Consider the following 19,265-nt stretch of genomic DNA (forward strand, 5'->3'; position numbering starts at 1 on the left):
GACTGTGATACTTTGCCAGTGAAATATTTTTAGTGACCCACATTGCCATGGGACAGCGTATGGCTTGTTTGCGTGTTCAGAAGCGTTGCTTCCAAATTGCATGTACCTTTCAGCTGGCATCGAATCTTCCAGGGCTGCAGCGCTGTGGTAGAGCACTGTTGGGTGACCTCTTGTAAGTTGGGTTATGGGAAGATAACTGCACCTTCTTTGGAGTTATCAGTACTGTATTAATTCCTCCTAACTACTTAATAATGTGGAGTTAGTGAACTTTTTACAATATTATTTCCATTTATTTTGCCACTGACAGAACAGTTTTGTTTTCATATCTCTGGTGGAAAGTTAGAAAGTTCAGTGCACAACTCCAGGAAGATGGAGCCACCACTCTCTCTGATTTGGTTTGCAATCTAATACCATCGTTCACTGTTAATTTCACAGACTCAGAAGTGCTTTTTTAATTTGTAATTTTTAATGTTACTTTTCCCATCTACTCTCTTTCGCTTCTCGTTTTCCTGCTGTGTTAAAGTTCCTGAAATAGTCTGCTGATTCCTCTAACATTTCATGTAAAATATATGTAAAAACTCCACTGATCTACTAAAAAGCAATAGTTTGGGACAAAGCAGAAGGGAAATTTGGAAGTGGAAGCAGGGGTAGAGATTATAGGATCAAATGGAGAATTATGGGAGTTTATAAAAGCAAGCTCTCTGTCCTCTAGGGAAACTTTTCATATTCTACAAACAGCATGCCCACTGGTTCTGCTGGAGAAACAATGAATTACATGGAAGAGCATCTTTTGGCAGTATTGCTAATGCACTGCAAAGCAATTAGGATGTTAGCAGCATTTGGAAGGTGCCCATGTTTCAGGGACAGCTTTCTAATGCAGATGTGGCTTAAGATACTTTAGACGTAATTGAGGATAGAATTAAAAAGCAGTCTTTCATGTTCTCTGCCTTTTTATGCACATTTATTTGATAATTTTTAAAATACATGCAGTATATTTACAGCCTTGAGCAGTTTGTGTCCTGTAGTTTAGAAGTAACCTGTAAGACCAAAACACTAGCTTTTTACTTTTCTTTTTTAATAACAAATAATAAATCTTCATATAAGTCATGCAAGTGTATAGGAGATCAGTCCCAAAATACGTTTTGGTAAAAAGAGAAAATGTCAAGCAAAACCAGCCCCAAACACTGGACTGTTCTGGTTCTTAGGACCAGTTTTGAGCACACTGGGATTCCAGGATGTCAGCAATGTATTTAAGTATATTCAAAAAAGGTGTGGTGTGCATTTCATAATTAATTTTTTTCAAGACTACCAGCCTATTATGTTTCAAGTACTTGTACACATACAGTTTGAGATATACATTAAAAGAAATTGGTATTGATCGTGTTTACGATGTAGGTATATCATCCTGACCAGAAACACTGAGTCAGACTTAGCTAGTTGAAAGAACGCTAAAAGTGCAGTGCAGACAAAGCTAGTGAAACTTGAATTGACACATGAAACATCTATTTGCCTTTTTTAGTCTGGTATTTGTTTGCAGAGCATCAATTTACCTACTAATTGGATAGAGTTGGTGGTCTGCTAGCTTTTATGTTTAGTAACTACTAAGAGAGCATCATGGTCCCTGGCCCCAAACATGGCAGCGTTTTAAAGTATTTGTAAAGAGTATGTTGAGGTAATACCATGTTTTACATGGGGATACTTGCAATTACTGGTGTACTTGGACATCTTTATTTTCATTTTAGAGTTATTTTTATCAATTTATATGCCATGGGGGGAATATAAAGTACATATTGAAACCTTTTGGCACATTCAGATGGCAGATTATATTAGTATCTGCAAGTTCTTCCTAAGATGCAACGTATTCAACACACTCTCAAACACATGCTTAGGAGACACAGGCTTTATGCTGAAATGCAGTTGGTTTTTATCTGTGCTTACTGTTCAATTGTTTCCATTGCTAACAATGAACAGTCATTTTTGTGGCAGTAGAAACAAACCTAAAGAACTCTTTGTAAATACTTGTTTTTTTTCTGGTTTTTCCCTTAACTTACAGATGGAGCACATCAGGTGGAGCAAAAGTGTAATTGGTCTATTGGGAAAGACTGGGGTGGGGGCGAATGTGTGTATCTTCATGCAAAACTGGAGCACAAAATGAACAGCCATCCATCAAACCTATTTTTGTAGAATTTTCTGTAATTCCAGTAAAGAACTGATTCAGAGCATTCTACCACTTTTAGGAGAGATCATTTAGGCAGTTACATGTGTTGTCCTGTTGCTAAGGTAGTTAGTTTCTCAGTTCTATTAAAACTTGAATTTTTAAATACTTGCTAGTTTAAAAACAAGAATTAAAGTTTATTCACAGCTCCTTTTTTTTTTATATTTAGTTTACATTACTGCATAATGCAGTAATTGCTTCTTCCAAAAAATGTAAAGCATCATAATAGGTCTCTGCCACATCCATAATGCTGTCCCAAAACATTGCCTGTAAATTATCTAACAAATTGAGGTTGCTCCCGACAGTTTCTTTTTAGTGTTTTCTCAGAGTCTTGATTAATTTTGAATGTGTAAACTCAACTTCTGGAGTAAGAAATTTTGCATCTGACCTGGTTTGTTAATACTACAAAAGGTTTTGACTTTCTGTTTAACAAAGCATTAGATACTTTACAGCTCATAATCAGAGAATATGAGACTGAAAATCTCATTGCTCTTTGGTCTCTATATTTTGTCTGCATGAGTGTATGCTGTGTTCCTCCTAAATGAGAAATAAATTAGCTTTGTCAGCTGAGGACTTTTTCTGGCTTTTATAATCGGGTGTTTAAAAGAATTGTCAGACTTTTCATTCTCTTGCTAAATGGAACAATTTGTCATCTTCAAGGGATGAATCATTTTTCTTTTTCAATGTTAATCATTCTTGCTGTATTATAAAAGTCTTTAAGTATTTTAAAGATAGCTGCTACGGTAGTATCTAAGCAGTAAACATCCCTTCCCTGTATCCTGTCAGTAAGATTTGCTATTAGCTGGCATTTTCTGCTGGTGTTACGTGTTCCACTTATATTAATCACATAAAATCTAATGTTATAAGCAGAAGTTGTAGGTGGTACATCAGTATCTGTCTTGGTCTGAACCAGATTGAAAGTTTCGTCTGTTCTTTAAGCTTTTTTTTATTTATTTAAAGTTAGTGATGTGTCTAGATAGAGAGTTGCTGCTTAAATATTAATGTGCTTTTTTAACCTATTAATTTGTTCAAGTGAAGGACTTAAATCTCGCCTCAGTGAAAACATAGTTTGTTTTCCATTTCTTTTGAGAATTCTGGAAGATGAAGACAGTAATCTTTATATTTTTCAGCACAATTTGCAATTTAGTCAATAGTTAGGCAGGAATCCGTATTTTGGGAGCCCTTCTAGTTTGTAAGGACCATACCACATTAATTGTTTTCATATGCAATGATTTTCAAAATTTGCCATATTTCTGTGATTTATACATGCATTTTAAATGCCCTGCTACAGAAACAGGGCATGTGTGTGTACAACTAACTTAGTAATTCTAATATTAAATGGCATTCCAGACTTCAAAAGAATAATGTCATCTTTGTGCAGAGTGAAAGAAAAAAAGACATGGCAATAACTAGACTGCTAGTCTGTCAAAACTGTTCACACAAAGTAGATTTTGAAAGACTATAAAAGTTCAGTTTGAGAGAGACATCTGTAACACTGAATGTTTATCAACCTAACTTTGTCCTTTGAAAACCTTAACATATTTTGTAGTGAGAACATAGGTTTAAACATATGACTTTCTGGAAAAGCATTGCTTTTGGAATGAAGGAATGTAATTTTAAATGTAAGGCTTGCTGGAAAGGAGTTCTTAGAGCTGTAGATCTGTGCTGCCATTTGACTGTCAATTGCTGGCCACGTTGGCTACAGTGAGTATCTTCTAACAAAGCTATACAGGCATGGTGTTCCTGCCATCCCATCCCAAACTGTAATACTTAAACACTTGAGACTTTCTGTGTATTCTGTACACACCGAAAAATCCCTACCCGGTGTACTTTCCACACTTTTACCAGGTTCACTGTTGGCTTATGTCTAGCTGTCTTTTCAGTCTCCCTGACCCTGAATTGCGTTCCATGATTCTTATTTTCCACACATATGACAACTTCTGGTCATGGGAAAAGCATTTTTGGACTAATGTAATTTGATTTGATGCAGCAATTCCTAAAGTTTCTACCTGAAACTGTCATCTGTGTTTAGATGCAGTAAGCTGGTATGTGGTTCCTTTTTCAATTATGGTTTCTTTACAGCTTTCACAATGAAAGAGCTGGGCATTAAACAGCAATGTTTCAGATAGTAAAAATGTACCAAGACAAGGGCCAATGGAAAAACAGCTTAAATTGTAGATCTAAGAAGCTTGCAAGTTACTCTTCATTTTGTATAGAAGTCATTCTACCCAAGGAGAGTATAGCCTGGATTTTTAAATCCAGTTTTAAAGCTTGAGTTGTAGAACTATGAAACAATTACATATTTAAAGAAATTGTTTTTCACAAGTATACTTTGTAAAAAAATGTCCTTGCTTTCCCTTAAGCTGGCAAGTCTCCTCAAAATTATTATTTTAGGATGTTTTGAAGTACTTCTTGCCTTTTTTTTCCCCATTATTATTTCTTCTACATCATTTCTCTTTTGCAACAATATAGATTGGTAGAATCCTCAGTGGAAAGCAGCACAAGATAAGGAAGAAAAATTATTTGCTACTACCTTCAAACAGGAGTAGCTGAGTGAGGCTTGTAGAAAGATAATAAATCCCCCAAGTCCATCTGTTTAGCAGAGGACTGAAGACAAATGCCACATACTCCATCTTTCTGAAGTCAACAGGAGTGTGATGGGAGTCACCTATGTGCTTGGTGAAATTGCCCTAATGGAGCACCTTCATCATCTTGGGTTGTATGCCTTTTCTCTCTCTATTAGGACATCTGAAAAAGAAATGGAATAGGTCTTTGACTGTAACCAAACTTCTATATTTTCTATTTCCTCTCCCTCCTTGCTTGCAAGCTCTCCCTTGAGTTCCCTTTCTCTGAAAAAGGTATTTCATTTACCTCTACCGTATTTTCAGTAGAGTACTGGCAAGGTGTAGATCTTTTGCATTTAGTTTGATAAACAGAGGGCAGCTTTGACTTTCCTTCCATGCATATCAAGGTAAAGAAAGAAATTAGAGGTGCATTTATGAAGGACCAGATATAAGTGACTTTCTTACAGCTTTCTTCTAGCTTTTGGGATTATCATTGTAAAAGCAGTGGGTAAGCAGTGTAAAATCTTTTGGTCCATGTTCATATACAGAGTTTTTCTTCTTGATAAAGCAGGTGTGGCATCAATGAGAACAGAGAGTAATTGTGAAGCATATTTTAACTTATGCTGAGATAAGCTGCTTTTAGAAAAAAATCTTAAATATCAGTAGAGAAATACTCACACGTAGCTTCTTTCCATGTCCTCTGCCATTCACAAAAATAGAGACACTGTGGGATCTTCACCTCTGTTTTCTCATGTTTTCATCTCTTTCTGAAGGTTGAATGCCGACTCAAAGAGAATATAAACTTCTGAAGCTCAGCGGGGGGTAGCTCATGAGTATGATTTGCTTTTAATGATGGTTTCAGCAGTTCCAGACCTGTTAGAGCAAATTAGCATGTTCTTAGAGGAGTATCAAATCCCATGCTAACTTTTCAGAAGCAAAGGCCAAACAATTATTTAATCAAATGTGTAAACATTTTGATAGATTTGCCTTTATTAATTAGCATAAGCAGACAGTTAGAATGGGGTTCTGTACATTCTGTTCCATTCATACAGTATTATTTAGGAATGCATTTCTTTAAAGTTATATATCTATCAAGGAATACCTGTAAATATAAGAATACTTATTAGCTAGAGATTTTAATATGCCTTGCCCAAGTGATTCTATATGTTATAAGAGTATAAAATATATGTAGTGTAAGGTATATGTTGTTATATGTTACAATAGTATAAAACATCTACCCCTTTAATTTCATAAGACAGCACTTTTTCCATAATACAATTTCTTGTTTACAGCTGTTCATGTTGTTATAATAAAGTGCAAACACCTTCAAATGTGACTGTGTCATGTATGTGAGTATATGTATATCTATCTTAAGTTAAACATAGACCAAATATATTTAATTTTAATAGAATATTGCTAGAGCTGTTATAGAAACTACGTTGAAGACATTGGGGTTTAATTTGAATTTTCAAGGAGAAGGTCAAGGAAAGTTGAAGCATATTCTTAATGATTATTTAAGAGCAATCCAATAACTATGAAAGATTCATATAGAATAGTCTGTTAGTGGATACACTGACTCTCCACTCTTTGACAGGTGGATGACATCTTAGGAGAAGGCAGTGATGAAAGTGACAGTGAAAAAAAAAAGCCAGAAGAGGAAGGTGAAAAACCTCAGATTAGTGCAACAGAGACTCTAGGAATGAAAACAGATCAGAGACCTGGATCATCATCGTCGTCATCATCATCGTCAAGTGAAAGAAGCTTAACAGGCAGTGTACCCAGGTATGAGTTTTTCAAATGTAAAAAGAAGCATTAATGATGTTTCATTATGTTCGTGCACTATTCAGCATGCTTTTTGGCAGTGCATTCTTTATGTTGTTGTTAACCTCTGTTATGTAGGTAATTTTTTTTTTTTTTTGCAACTGTGAAATTGTCATGCTTACCTCTGTTTTGGGATTGATTCAAGGAAATGGTCATAGTAAATGTCTGTTGAGAACCAGGATATTGCCTGTTTTGAAAGAATTGAAGACCACTGAACTGCGCTTATTTTAAAGTAGTCTTGATCTTGAATCAGATATAGGACAACGTCCTCTGCAGTGTTACTTTAAGTAAAATAAAGCATGGTTTTGGAAAGCTATGTTTTTCATCCTGAATTTTCGAGATTTTTTTATATGGGAAATTAATAAAAATGAGGTCATTGAGATGGTTTTCTGCTTTAGTCTCTTAGAAAGAAATTTAAACTTGCTAGTCTCTTCTGCAAAAATGATTTTAGTGTCCCACCATTGACTGTTGAATGATGACTATCAACCAATTTGCTAGTAAACTAGAACTTGATAAAATAAGTGCACATTTTAAATATGTTAAGGAATGGTTCTTAGTTTGCAGCCCCTTAATAGTTTTTAAGCCTAACAATATAGAGAGAACAACGTAAGATGAAGATTGTAGCAGTTTTAATTTGGAATTGCTGGGGTCATCATCCTGTACCACAAAGTGCTAAAAGTGCAAACATGACTCCGATGTGCATTGTAGTTTCTTTCTGCTCTCATAACCAGCTCTGTTCTCACTCATAAGAATTTAAGCTCTAATAGTTTTTCCTTAATGGAGGATAATATAAGTAGTAGCACTTAAGCGACTTATTTACATTATTTTAACTTTTGTGAGCTTTGTTCTAGCACACAAAGAATGTATGAGAGAAATTGCAAAAAACACCACAGAATGCAATATATAAATATTCATGAGGTGATTTTGATTGGGGTAGCGAGGTTCCTGTGTGTCAGAAGTTTACTGGAAAAACAGCTACATGGGAAGCTTGCACAGGCCTTTTAGTTTATCGTGGGTATGTCTCACCATTGAGCATCTTCAGAAAAATGTCAGTCTAAAAAGTATAAGAATTTAATCTGTCTCACATAGCTAGAAGAAAAATTCCCTCCTAAATGAAGTTTGGAAGAGGAAAGGCAAGCCAGTGATGAATATTTTTAGAATACCATTTGAAGCAGCAAGGCGTGGTGGTGGCATGTCACTGTTAATTCATCCTAATACTGTGATGTTTTGTTGTGTAGAAAATGCACCAAATTCTGAAAAACAAAAGGCAAAAAGAATCGTATTAAGGAATATCGCTTAAGGTTATTGCTAAATACTATTCCTCATGTATGGTTTACAAAGATAGAGCAAGTACATTTGCAATCAACTTTTGCTCCATATAGGAAAGTTCATAAGTAAGCTTGGCAATACTTCTGCACTCAGAAGCCATGTAGAGCTAGTAGTGTTGTTGCTAGAATGAAGTTTTTGAGAGGGCTTCTTAAGTAACTTTTCTATTTTTGACCTTTCTACCTCTTAAGAGTTTCCCTGTCAGTTTGTTAAATTGCATCCAGGATTGAACCTAAATGGAGTGCTGCAAAACATACTCACAAAGTGCTGGTTCAGATGCTGACCCAGTGTCTGCGAGGCAGGAAATTCTGCTTGATAGAAAGGAGCCTCCACCTGTCATCCTAATTCCATTTTAAGTTTGAAGCTTTAAAGTGACATTTTCGTGGTTAGTCAACGTTGTATGTGCTAAAGAGATACCGTACCAGAGGGGTAATGTAGGAACAGTTGTTAAACAGCAGGATTAAAATCTCCAGGACCTTAGTCCACTCCAACACAAATAGTAGCTACAGTTTCTGGGGACCACATTTCTAAAAGCTAAGTGCTATACAAGCATGTATGTCCCAACAAGATTTGAAGTTTTTGTTCTGAATATTGGAGTCTGTGGGGTGTTAGGAGCATAATGAGGCTGAAGTTGTATGTAATAATTTTAAATTATTTCTGCTCTGTCATATAGCCTGAAGTCACGAGTTGTTACCATGAACACTATCACCTCTTGCCACATTAAGAAAACAGAGGCTTTGTATTCTAAAGACTAGTCCCAACTATTCATTATGTAAATCCACCCTGGACCAGGTGTTTAAATCATTATTTCACAACCTGTTATGATCACCCTGATGTCCATATTTTAGTTATTAATGTTTCCAGAAAACAAAAGATGAACAAGAGAAAGGCAGTCCAAATATGATCCAGTAGTCATGTTTTGGCTCAGCTCATTCCCAGCAGAGATGAGCCCTGCAGAGACTGTAGGTTCCTGGTAAGCAATGCTCCATTGCTCCATTAAACCTTTCCAGTAGTTTCTGACACTTGGAACCATAGAACTTACAAGATAGAAATGTAGCACTTCTGTTTCATGTTAGTCTTCAGTCTTGAAATCTACAGAATACCTTGATCATTTCTCTGGTGCCACTTCTAAAATTCTCATGGGTGGAGAAAAAAAAAATCTTTGAGAAATCTAATAGCTACTTTTTGAGAGGAGGAGGGGAAATGCAGCATCCTTCCTACACCCATTTACTTTTATGACTTTTGGTAGGTACCATGCAGTTAGGTTGCAATTAGACAGCCTAGAGTTGTTTTAAAATCCTAGTTTCTTATGCAACTTAAAATGCTTGCCTTTATCTCACGTGTCATATTAAAAGGGTACTGCATAGACCAAACAATGAATGTAAGTTTCATACTGTGTAAAAAGATGAAATAGAAAATAGTAAATTAAAAAAACATAGTTGTTTATACTATTCACATTTGATCAGCCTCTTGTGATTATGACCTGCTTAATAACAAAATACATTTGCAGCTGACTTTTATTTAGAATATGTAATGGAGGTAAACAAGTTTTTATTCTTAAATGGTCTTGATCTTTATGTAGATGGTATTTTTCTGAGCTGCTTCTCATCTAATTTTTTAAAATAAAAGAATTGCTGTTTAGAGCTCTGATCCAGCTTTTGTTGAAGCAAAGAGGAGCCTGACTTCAGCAGGAGCTGGACTTGAGCCCCCTCACAGTTCTTCTAAAATTTTCTACTTAGAATGAAATTCCACTTAATGTAGCTGAAACATGTCACACATGAAACTTATTGCTGTAAGTTATTAATAAGCAGTTGTAAGTCATGAAAGTGCACAGGTGTTTTTTAATAAGTGTTAGTAATGATTAATGATACATAATATGAAAAAGCTTTTGAGACTAGTACAAATAGAATTTGTTTGTAAGAGAAAACTTGAATGTTTGTATATATAACACAGTATATACCTAGCAACAAGAGGTGTCTAATTAGTTATTTCAAGCTTTAAGTTGTCAATGCACAGTTTGCTTTATTTTTCAAGTGCATTTTGATTTCACTCTGCTGTCTCCACTGAGACTGAGTGGTAGGGAACACATTTGCAGTTCTCGTATTTCCCCTTATCACCTTAAACTTGCATATTGTGAAGTAGTTGCCATAATAATATGTTGGGATTTAGCCTCTTTCAGTTTGTAGATCCTGGAAATGTCTAGTGGAGATGTGAAGCCCTGTACAGCAAATATATGTGGGCTATGTGTCTATTGCCTTGCCTATTTTCTGATGCAGAGCAGACTTTGAAAATAGTTAATTAAATGCTTCAGTTGTATTACTGAAGCTAGGAAATCAGGTGCACTTCATTTAATACATTGAAATGTTAAAGGAATTGGGGCAACAAACTGGAATTTGAGATGTGCCATCTCTATCACCGTCTTCCAGTGGCATGTCATATATCTGTGGCATGTGGTCTTCTATAATACACCTAAAATTTCTCTTAAGATATTGGAAGTATTTAGTGGTGAGTGGGAGTAAGCAGGGAAAAAAAATCGTGTAATACTAATTTAGTTTCTGAGTACTTATGTTCATGTGAGATGCTGAACTGGTAGTCCAGACAAACTCTTCCATTTCTGTGTTCATATGTTCTAGTGCAGGGTTTGCAGTCAGGTTCTAATTCTTGAGGAAAAGGACGTGATGGGAACCTTCAGATTTTTGAAGGATAGCTCGTGCTGCAAACACCCTGCTATGCAGTATCTCTTTATGTGCCTCACTTGTGCCTGAGGAATTATGGTCCAAGCAGAGAGTACTTTAAACAGTGGGAAACGAGCCCAGCAGTGGCACTGAAGTAAAAAATAATGCAGTTCATTTGCCTATACTGTAATATTAGTTTTCATAGAATCAGTATGTTGTAACTTTTAATAACTTTTAAGTAGGAAACTGAACTGTTGTAGCAGTATTCAATTTGCTGTTAATAGTCACTATGATATGGAGAGTCTTCCTCAGAGGTCTCCAGTTTGTAATAAGCTTAAGGGCTTGTTATACTGCGAGAAGTAAAGGTCTGGCAGCTGCTTCTTCACGGGGAAGACTATTTGGGCGTTGGGACTACTGAAAGCTTGCAGGTCTTGCACGTGAGGCCTCCCTGAAGCACAGGGGGTTGGAGGCAGCTTGCTGGTTTTGCATCCCTCTGCTGCCGAAGCACAGTTCACAGCACATCCATGGGCTTTTGCGGCTTGGTGTTTGGTAAAGGGCAGTTTTCTGGTGTGAGGAGTTGGGTTGTTTTTTTGTTCTGGTTTTTGCACAGGTTGGCCACCAACATGAGATCTTCCCCTGAGGGTGAGCAGGAATGAAGGAGGAGGGTTGCAAACATGAAACGGATTGATGCAGTGATGCAATGAAGTGTTTAAGTGGATTATTTTAGTCATGAAAGGCTACAGCTAAAAAGTATGGTAGTTGTTTGAAGCATGCTCATAAACCACACTTCCATGTGTATCTATTGTTAAGCATTTAACTTTATTTAGACTTCACGTACATCAGACAAGTTTGATCATGTATTCACTGAAGACCTGTATGGATTTTTCATTTGATTTTCATAGGTTTTGTTCAGGTTCCCAGTGTGCTCGTTCTTTTTTTAATAAACTTCTTTCTGAATGCTCTCAATTCACAGTGCCAAGGCCATTTTTTCTACAGTGTTTAGTTCCAGTCTTGGTAATTTCAGCTTGTGTAAATCTGATGTAAGGGCTAATGGTTGCTCTGCTGAGAATTTATTTACTTTGGAATAGAAATTTCAATACTTGTGTTAAGATATGTTTTTCAGCTTAAGAAGGAAATATTTTCCTCTAAATAACTAATGAGAAGAAATCTAATAACTAGAAGTGATATCTAATCTATTAGCAACAAAATTTTGCTTGCAGAATTTGATCCTCCTTTACAAAAGTATAGCTCAGTGAAATGTTTTCTTTAGCAAAATTTCTTACTGATAATTTCTGCATCAATCCCGAGTAGATTATATTTTTGACTGATGGAGAAATCATAATTTTAAGAACAAATGGGTAAATTATAAAAGATGTATATGAAATGGTACTTTACGCTTGGACTTCAGCTTATTTTCAAAACTTCTTAAATGCCTTCTGCTTTTGTACATTCACATTGTGAGTTTGATACATATTTCTTACTAAATTCAAGAAAAGCATTTTAAGTTACTTTGCTACAGAGTGGTATTGATCTGAAGTCTTTCAGGGAGCTTCCAGTCTTTGAAACTCTGCATAGAATAAGTCTTTGAACTCTGGTTGAACTAAAGCAAATTATTTTACTCATTTTGGGCTGTCTGATCAGAAAGAGTGTGCATATTAAAGCTGTCCTTTGAGTTCTTCCAAAACATGTTTTGTCAATCTGTCTATTCTTTGTTGTCCTAACGAATAAAAATAGTGGTTTAATTTAAAGTACAGCTGTGTTAGATGAGTCACGATGTAAGGTAGAACTTCAGCTATCTATAGAAAGGGCTTGCTAGTTCATAATCAAGGAAAACTGAGCTCAGAATCTCAGAAATCTCTGAATTGTCTTTTCTGTACCCATTTACTAGACTTTTAAAAGGAACAGTGATATCTTATGTACTACCCTAAGAATGTCTTTGATTCTTTTAAGTGTTTTCTTTTCTTTCAACAGCCACTCTGCTAGAAGACAGAAATTATAGTTTTGCTTTCTTTCTTGTTGCCAGAAAAGACTGCTGCAAACTTCTGGGCAAAATCTTGTTGATGACACCTTTCATCCTAATTGAACCAGTATACTCACTGTCACTATAACTGTCTTCCAGTTCCCAGTCTTGAGACACTCGGCTCTGAGAATCTTGGGACCTAAGTTTTCACAGCTCAATGCTTCCCAGGCTGTCAGCCTTGCATTTGTTATTCATAGTCATCTGAAACTTTTTCAAAAACAAATTCAGTGACAATCTATTCAAAGCTTATTAAGGAACTAACCGGTCAAAGTCTTGTTGAAAGTACCCTTAATAGCCAACAGCACATCTCAAATATGGCTGACAAAATAATTGTAGAAATTCAAGCATTTTGCCAAAGAATGGTCGTCCTTTGTTTTCTTATCCAAGCAGCTCATTGCATTGTTTCATGAGTAAAGTCTTAGTGTTATTACACTTCATAGTCTTCCAGAATTCCACTCTAAATGATGTGAGTATACTGTTGATTTGATCTTTAGAATATAGAAAAGCTGAAGATCTAAATTTAGAAATATTCATGATTTAAAGTCATCCTTTCCTGCCTCCTGGCTCACTTGCTGCATCAGCACAGCTCACTTAATCGTCGTGCAGTCTGTCTGGTGAAGAGCCTCTCTGTAAGGTCACCCTAGAGAGAACACATTGTGTGAAGTTAATTTTAAGAATTAAATCTTTCATTAGCTCCTTTCCCTTGAAGTAGATTTTATTTAAAGGGACACTCAGTATGGCAAAAATGAACTGCAAAATGAAAAGGGGTTTGATATTTCTGTATTTGGTCAACACTTGGATGTTCAAGAAAACATTATGCTTAATTCTGGAGATAACAAATCCTAAAGTAAACAGTTACTCGCCATTGTAGGTAATTGGAAAATTTTGTTTGTCTGACGAAAAATTTAACTTTGCCCTCATTGATACATCTTTTCCGAAGTAAGTGCTTCAGATGTTTAATCTGAATCTGTGTTGTGTGGTTATTCTGAACTACTTACGTTTCTGAAGCAGTAGAGTTTAGTCATGCATAATAGTGAGGTCCTTTTGTAAGTCTCCTGTTCAGATCTCCCTCTGTAAGAACTGGAGTTAATTATTGGAATTGGCCCGAACTGTAGTGTAAGCCCATTTCTAAAACAGCACTGTGGTTTTGGCTGTGGGCCTGCCATGTCAATGACTGTGGGATTACAGAGGAAAATGTCTCATCTTAAAGACTGTGTTCCCTCAAAACTTGTTACATCTGTCTTTGTATTGCAGAAGCAGCATTTCAGTTAAGCGTTGGTGAGTTAGGTTGAAGCTTGCAGCTTGTTTGGGTGGTTTAAGATCTCTACATGGAATTAAGATCACTGGAAAATTTCAGAAAGCAAATACCACTTATTGATATTGGCAATGAGATAATGAATCCACAATCAAACAAAATAAGTTTTATAGGAGCAGCAGCTCATTATTGTTCCTTGATGTAGTTTCATAAATAAATGCAATCCTACTTGAATACTACATGTTCATGAGCATCTCACTCCATTTTAGTGAGATCCAATAGGTCTCCTCGCTAAAGGAGGAAACCCACTCAGCCTTTGAAGACAAGATAATGAATAATCACTGAGTAGGGGAAAAAACAGACCTAAACTCTACAAAATTAAAGATCCCTGACAGGCAACCACCTCCTCTCCCAGTTGTGGGAAAAGCTGATTTGCTTTAAGAATTTGCAGTGATAGGTGGCATTTGTCAGCTTGAAGGTACTTCCCTGGAAATTCCTTTTCTTAAGGTGGAGCAAGTAAAGGAAGCTCAATAGAGATGATGTGATGGCTCCAGTTTTATAGATTGTTATAATTCTGAAGTTTCAAGTTGTTGGGAAAAGTTTCAGTCTGTTTCACAGAGAACAGCCCAAATTTGTCTCTGCAGTTATTACTGTGATTAGTCTCATTCCTTATAAATTCAGCCTAATTCAACATTCTAAATTCAGTATCTGAGAGGAGAAAAGATGCTTCAGCTAATAAGAGAATGTGATTAATATTTGTTTTATATAACAGAAAATTCTGATTAAAAATTTTTGCAAGGTTACCACGAGTACTCTTTTTGGGGGTTTAAAACTTAACTGATATGGGTAATACAACACCTGAACTAGCTAGCGTGTTTCAAGTCTGTACAGTTATCTTGTGAAGAGATTAAGTGGCTATTTAAGGGGGATATTTTGAGGCATTAAGAATTGAAACTTCCACCAACTTCATTCTCCCAAAAAGTGTTGATTGAATTCAACTTCCAAAGTGGAAATTTTTGCTGTTGTTTTCTGGTGGTACAAATTTTTCCTGATAGTTCTCATAGTTACAACAAGGTAAGAGTATGTTTAAATAACTGAATTTCCTTGCATTTCTAACAGCTGGGAAGTAAACAGACTCTTTGTATGTAGTACACGTAAGCAATTAAAAAATTACTGCAGCTTCAGTTAGGTTTTTTTCCAGAAGCAATGGTGAAACACTCCAGACTCAAATCCAGGATCAGCTTCTCAAGACAAGCGCTCCTGTTGGCAGCACATCTTCCTGTTTTCACATGAGCAGGCTGTTCTGCAAAATTTTAATGTCATTTCTGTTTGGAAGTGATTTTGATGAAGAGTCTAAGAAGGAAGAGAGTTCTGGGCATGCAAAGCATAAATTTGCTTCTGTACTTAACTATCATTATTGAATTGAGTGCCCACTGTAAACATTAAAGATAAGTTTCCATTTAGGAATGTTTTTACTTGAAAGTTCTCGTGTTATCCAAAATTTCTACACAACAAAATCGATACTGGGGCAATAACAGCTTTTTGAAACCATCTTAAATCAATGTGTTTCCTCCAAAGGTGATTTTTCTTGGTTTTGGCATTTTTTTGTTTTGGGGGTTTTTTTTAGTGTTTCTAGTCCCAAATGCGCTACCCTCTGTACTATGTTGAAGCAACAACTCATTTTCACTGATTGCCAGCTAGAAAATTGTAGATCCTGGTTCTAGAGGGTTGAATAAATGGAAACAAAACAAAAAAAAAGCAGAAGGCATTGATAGATCCTTAAATTAAACAGTAAAATCAAAAAAACGCAGGAAATGAGTGTTTGATTGTTGATACCAGGTTTTTTTCTTAGCACAGTTTTTTTTTTTAGTTTATATACCTTTTTCTCATAAAGAAAACATTATATTGAAGTATCTCTACTGTATCTATCCGCCTCTTCATCCCTCTTATTCACACTGTTTCTGACTAATATGTTAGAATCAGAATATAGTCTCAGAATTTCCTAATTACCTTTATTTAGGGTTGTAATGAAATATTGACGGATATAAAACTAACTGCTGATGTGCACACAGTTGTCTTGTAAAAATGTATTCTAGTGGTGTGAGGAGGTAGGCAGCAAAGAGTTACTGCATAATTATTAAACTGCAGCCTGGTAAAGGCTTTTTTCCATGTGGGGCAAATATCTAAAATACTTCTCCAACCTGAACTTTTTGCTGTTGTACCAACTAGAAATCGCACTGTTGTAGTGCCTACAAGCCTCTTGCATTCCAAGTCCTTCTGGACTTGCTTAGCTTAAAAGGGCTAAAAAGCAAACTGGGCAGAATTGGGGGCTTTGGCAGGTGATAAATTGTTGTGATGGAAGGCATTTGTCTTTGCAGAAATGGTCTTCAGGTAAACATTTTAATAGGTGGGATCAGTAGCATTAAGTTGCCTGACACTTCCTTCTTTCATAACTCCATTTTACTGGGTTTAACTTTGCCAGACATAAACTGCTAGAGCTAAAATACTCTCTCAGACTTGCTCTGTGCTTCACACTTCATTGCTTTTGGAAAAATTAAGCAAAAAAGATTCAGCCATTTAAGCTGGGGGGAGAAAGATTAAAAAAAAAAAAAAAACAAAAAAAAACAAAAAAACCCACCACAGAACATACTAGTTTTCCAGTGTTGAAAAAACTGTTTGTTTCTTGGTAACCCTTGATTTTGGAGTGCTGGATCTCAGGTGACAGGCTGCATATGTATCAAGGATGTGTCTTTTTTCAGTCCCTCTTGAAAATTGTTCAAATATGTGGCAAAGTTCCAAGTATGTGTGTTTCTCCCAACAGTTTGTTAGGCATGTGTTAGCCTATCCTTGTTCACGTTTTTTACGATTAGTAAAGTATTTAATATCAAGTATTTCCTGCTGGAGAAACTAAAAGTACTGTAATCCAGAATACTTAAGATTCTAAAGCTAAAGACATATCGTAAAAAATCCAAGAGTCCTTCAGCTGTAATCTTTGATTAGGTAAGGATCTGATTCCTGACCACCTTCAAAGGTTCATTAGGGTTGTGTTAGGCAACTGGAGTGCATTCCATCAACATTTAACCACATTCTTGAAGTATTAAGAACGTTATTTCTTTTGATAGTTGATACTTTTGTTTCAAATATACTGTTAAGGTTGATTCTCAGCTTTTTATCTTTGTGTCTCTCTCACATTCCTGGTAAAATTGACCACTCCAAATTTATGTATATCTGAACCAGTCAGTCTGCCCTGCCTCTCCTTGGAGAAAAATAGTTAGTTTGGGGAGAGTTTATTTTACCAACTTTTTGAATGTCTACACCTAGTGAGGTAAATCTCACCCTTTGGTGGTACTTGTCTCTGGTTTAAGGCACAAAAATTTATTTTTAAGAGCAAACCGTGCAAAGGATAGCTATACTTCAAAAATGTAGTTATAGCCCATGCTTTGTTTCCTTTGAGTAGCTTTGTTTCATGAAAAGTAGATTTGACTGAATTGAAAGACTGTCCAAGCTCTTAAGTGATTCCTTCCTTATAGCAACCTTTATGACAAAGCTTCAGTATATGCTGTTGAGTTATTCTAAGTGTGTCGCTACTTGTTGATCTCTGCAGCTTTAACTGAAATTTGAAAATTAAGTGGATTTTTAAGCAGAAAAGTTCAACGGTATTATAATGTAATTGTAAATGTCTAAAGTCACTGACAAACTCAACTGTTATAACACCATATTGGAAGCATTTTATAATTATCAGTGGAGAATTAAAAAATGCAGAAGGAGGAATCAAGAGAGCTGGAAATCTTACTCTTAAAATTGCACCTACTTGCCAGCATGCTTCTGTTTATCATGCCACTTACTATCTTTAAACTAGATTTCTTTTTTTTTTCCTTTTTAAAGATGCCAATCATATCATTTGACTGTAAACATACTTCTAAAAATCATTCTTATGCTATGGCCTCACAAATAATATATATAAGGGGTTGTGCTTCATTTGCAAGTGTAACATTGCAGTTTGCTAAGCCAGTCTTTCTTTTGAAGGACTATTTGAAGACTTCTACAATAGAGAAAATAACTATTCAAATGTCATATAAGTCTGTAAGTTTGCATGCATATTTCCACCAAAATATTGCCTCTAAAATTTCATTTTGATGATATGGAGGGTTACACTGTACCTGTGTAGAACAGAGAGAAGCAATCATCTTAAACAACTGCCTGAAAGAATTTCACGTTTAAATTTTGCCATATATTGCTCAGTAGACTTGAATCATTGTAGAAGCAAACCTGTAGGCTTCTTAACAAATCAGGAAGAATTTCCACTGTATTTATATTGTTTAAAGCTTTTCCTTGGTTTTAGTTGTCATTTGTCTGTTAGGTAACTGCTAGTCTTTCAGTCTGTGTCTGACAGTGCAAGTACTGTAACAGTGCGACCAGAAAGACAGGGAGTTCTGTCTCCTCATTAATGAGGTTAAGCATCATTGGTTTTCGTTGTAAAATGCTGAGTTATTACTTAATTTAAAGCTATTACAGAATATAGTTTTTAAGCTGTCTTATTAGAGAAACCGCTTACTTTTTTCCTTCTGATTATTAGAGCAAAATGGAAGATCCGGCATGACTTCTGCCCCGAGGAGGCTGTCAGCTGCAGGCAGTGCCTGTCTGTATGTTTTCTCAGAGGGGAAGGGCAGGGCAGAGGGGGAGCTTTCCCCGCCATGCGAGATCATTTTGTTAGGGCAAAACTAGTTTTTGCGTCTGCAGCAACCAAAAGAACTGTGAGGCTTGTTTGTTACTCCTGGCTTGGAAAACAAGTTACTACTCTGACTGCTCGCTGTTCTTCAGTGTCTCCTCATATCAGAAAATTAACAGTTATTTTGTGTTCAAGAGAAGTATTGTTAGGGTAAGTCACTTAGTCAAGTGAGGGGAAAGGATGCTTCCTGTGGGGAGGGACTGCTGAAATCTATCTTCTTTGTCAGCCTAATATTCCAATGTTTTTCCACTGGGAAGACATCTATCTTCTAAAAAAGCTACGAAACAGAGTTTTTCTGGAACTTAACTTTTTGCTCCCCAGCAAGGTTTGTCGGGCTCAGCGAAGAGGGTTAATGGTATGAAGGATCCCACTAACTCCTTAGGTCCCTGTGCCATCGCACTAGTCACTAGTCTGACAGTATTCGGCCTTTGGCTATTTCTAGAGCATTGTTCACTTCTGTTTAAAGTCTGCTTTTGTTCTGGAGGTTTTTTCTTATCTGGGTAGAAATACTGCTTTCTTTTAAAGGAATACGGGGAACACAGATGTGGTAAAAGTCAGTGAGGGATTCTCTCTTTAGTCTACATTTCAGGGGACTTAGGGAGTTAAATATGTATTTCTATGCCTGGTTTACAGACACACACACACACCCCTCCATGAAAA

At 36.1% G+C, this 19,265-nt stretch overlaps 1 protein-coding gene across 2 annotated transcripts in view; it reads left to right on the forward strand.

The window, feature by feature from the left end:
- CTDP1 (CTD phosphatase subunit 1) overlaps nucleotides 1-19,265 on the forward strand; it is a 128,488-nt gene that overhangs the window by 80,333 nt on the left and 28,890 nt on the right. For both annotated transcript variants that reach the window (XM_076330659.1, XM_076330660.1), the window contains exon 12: nucleotides 6,374-6,561. In XM_076330659.1, coding sequence (XP_076186774.1) covers nucleotides 6,374-6,561 — 188 coding nt within the window. The remainder of the gene's footprint in view (nucleotides 1-6,373; nucleotides 6,562-19,265) is intronic.

This window comes from Aptenodytes patagonicus, chromosome 2 (genome assembly GCF_965638725.1).
Source record: "Aptenodytes patagonicus chromosome 2, bAptPat1.pri.cur, whole genome shotgun sequence".
NCBI classification, from domain to species: Eukaryota; Metazoa; Chordata; class Aves; order Sphenisciformes; family Spheniscidae; genus Aptenodytes; species Aptenodytes patagonicus.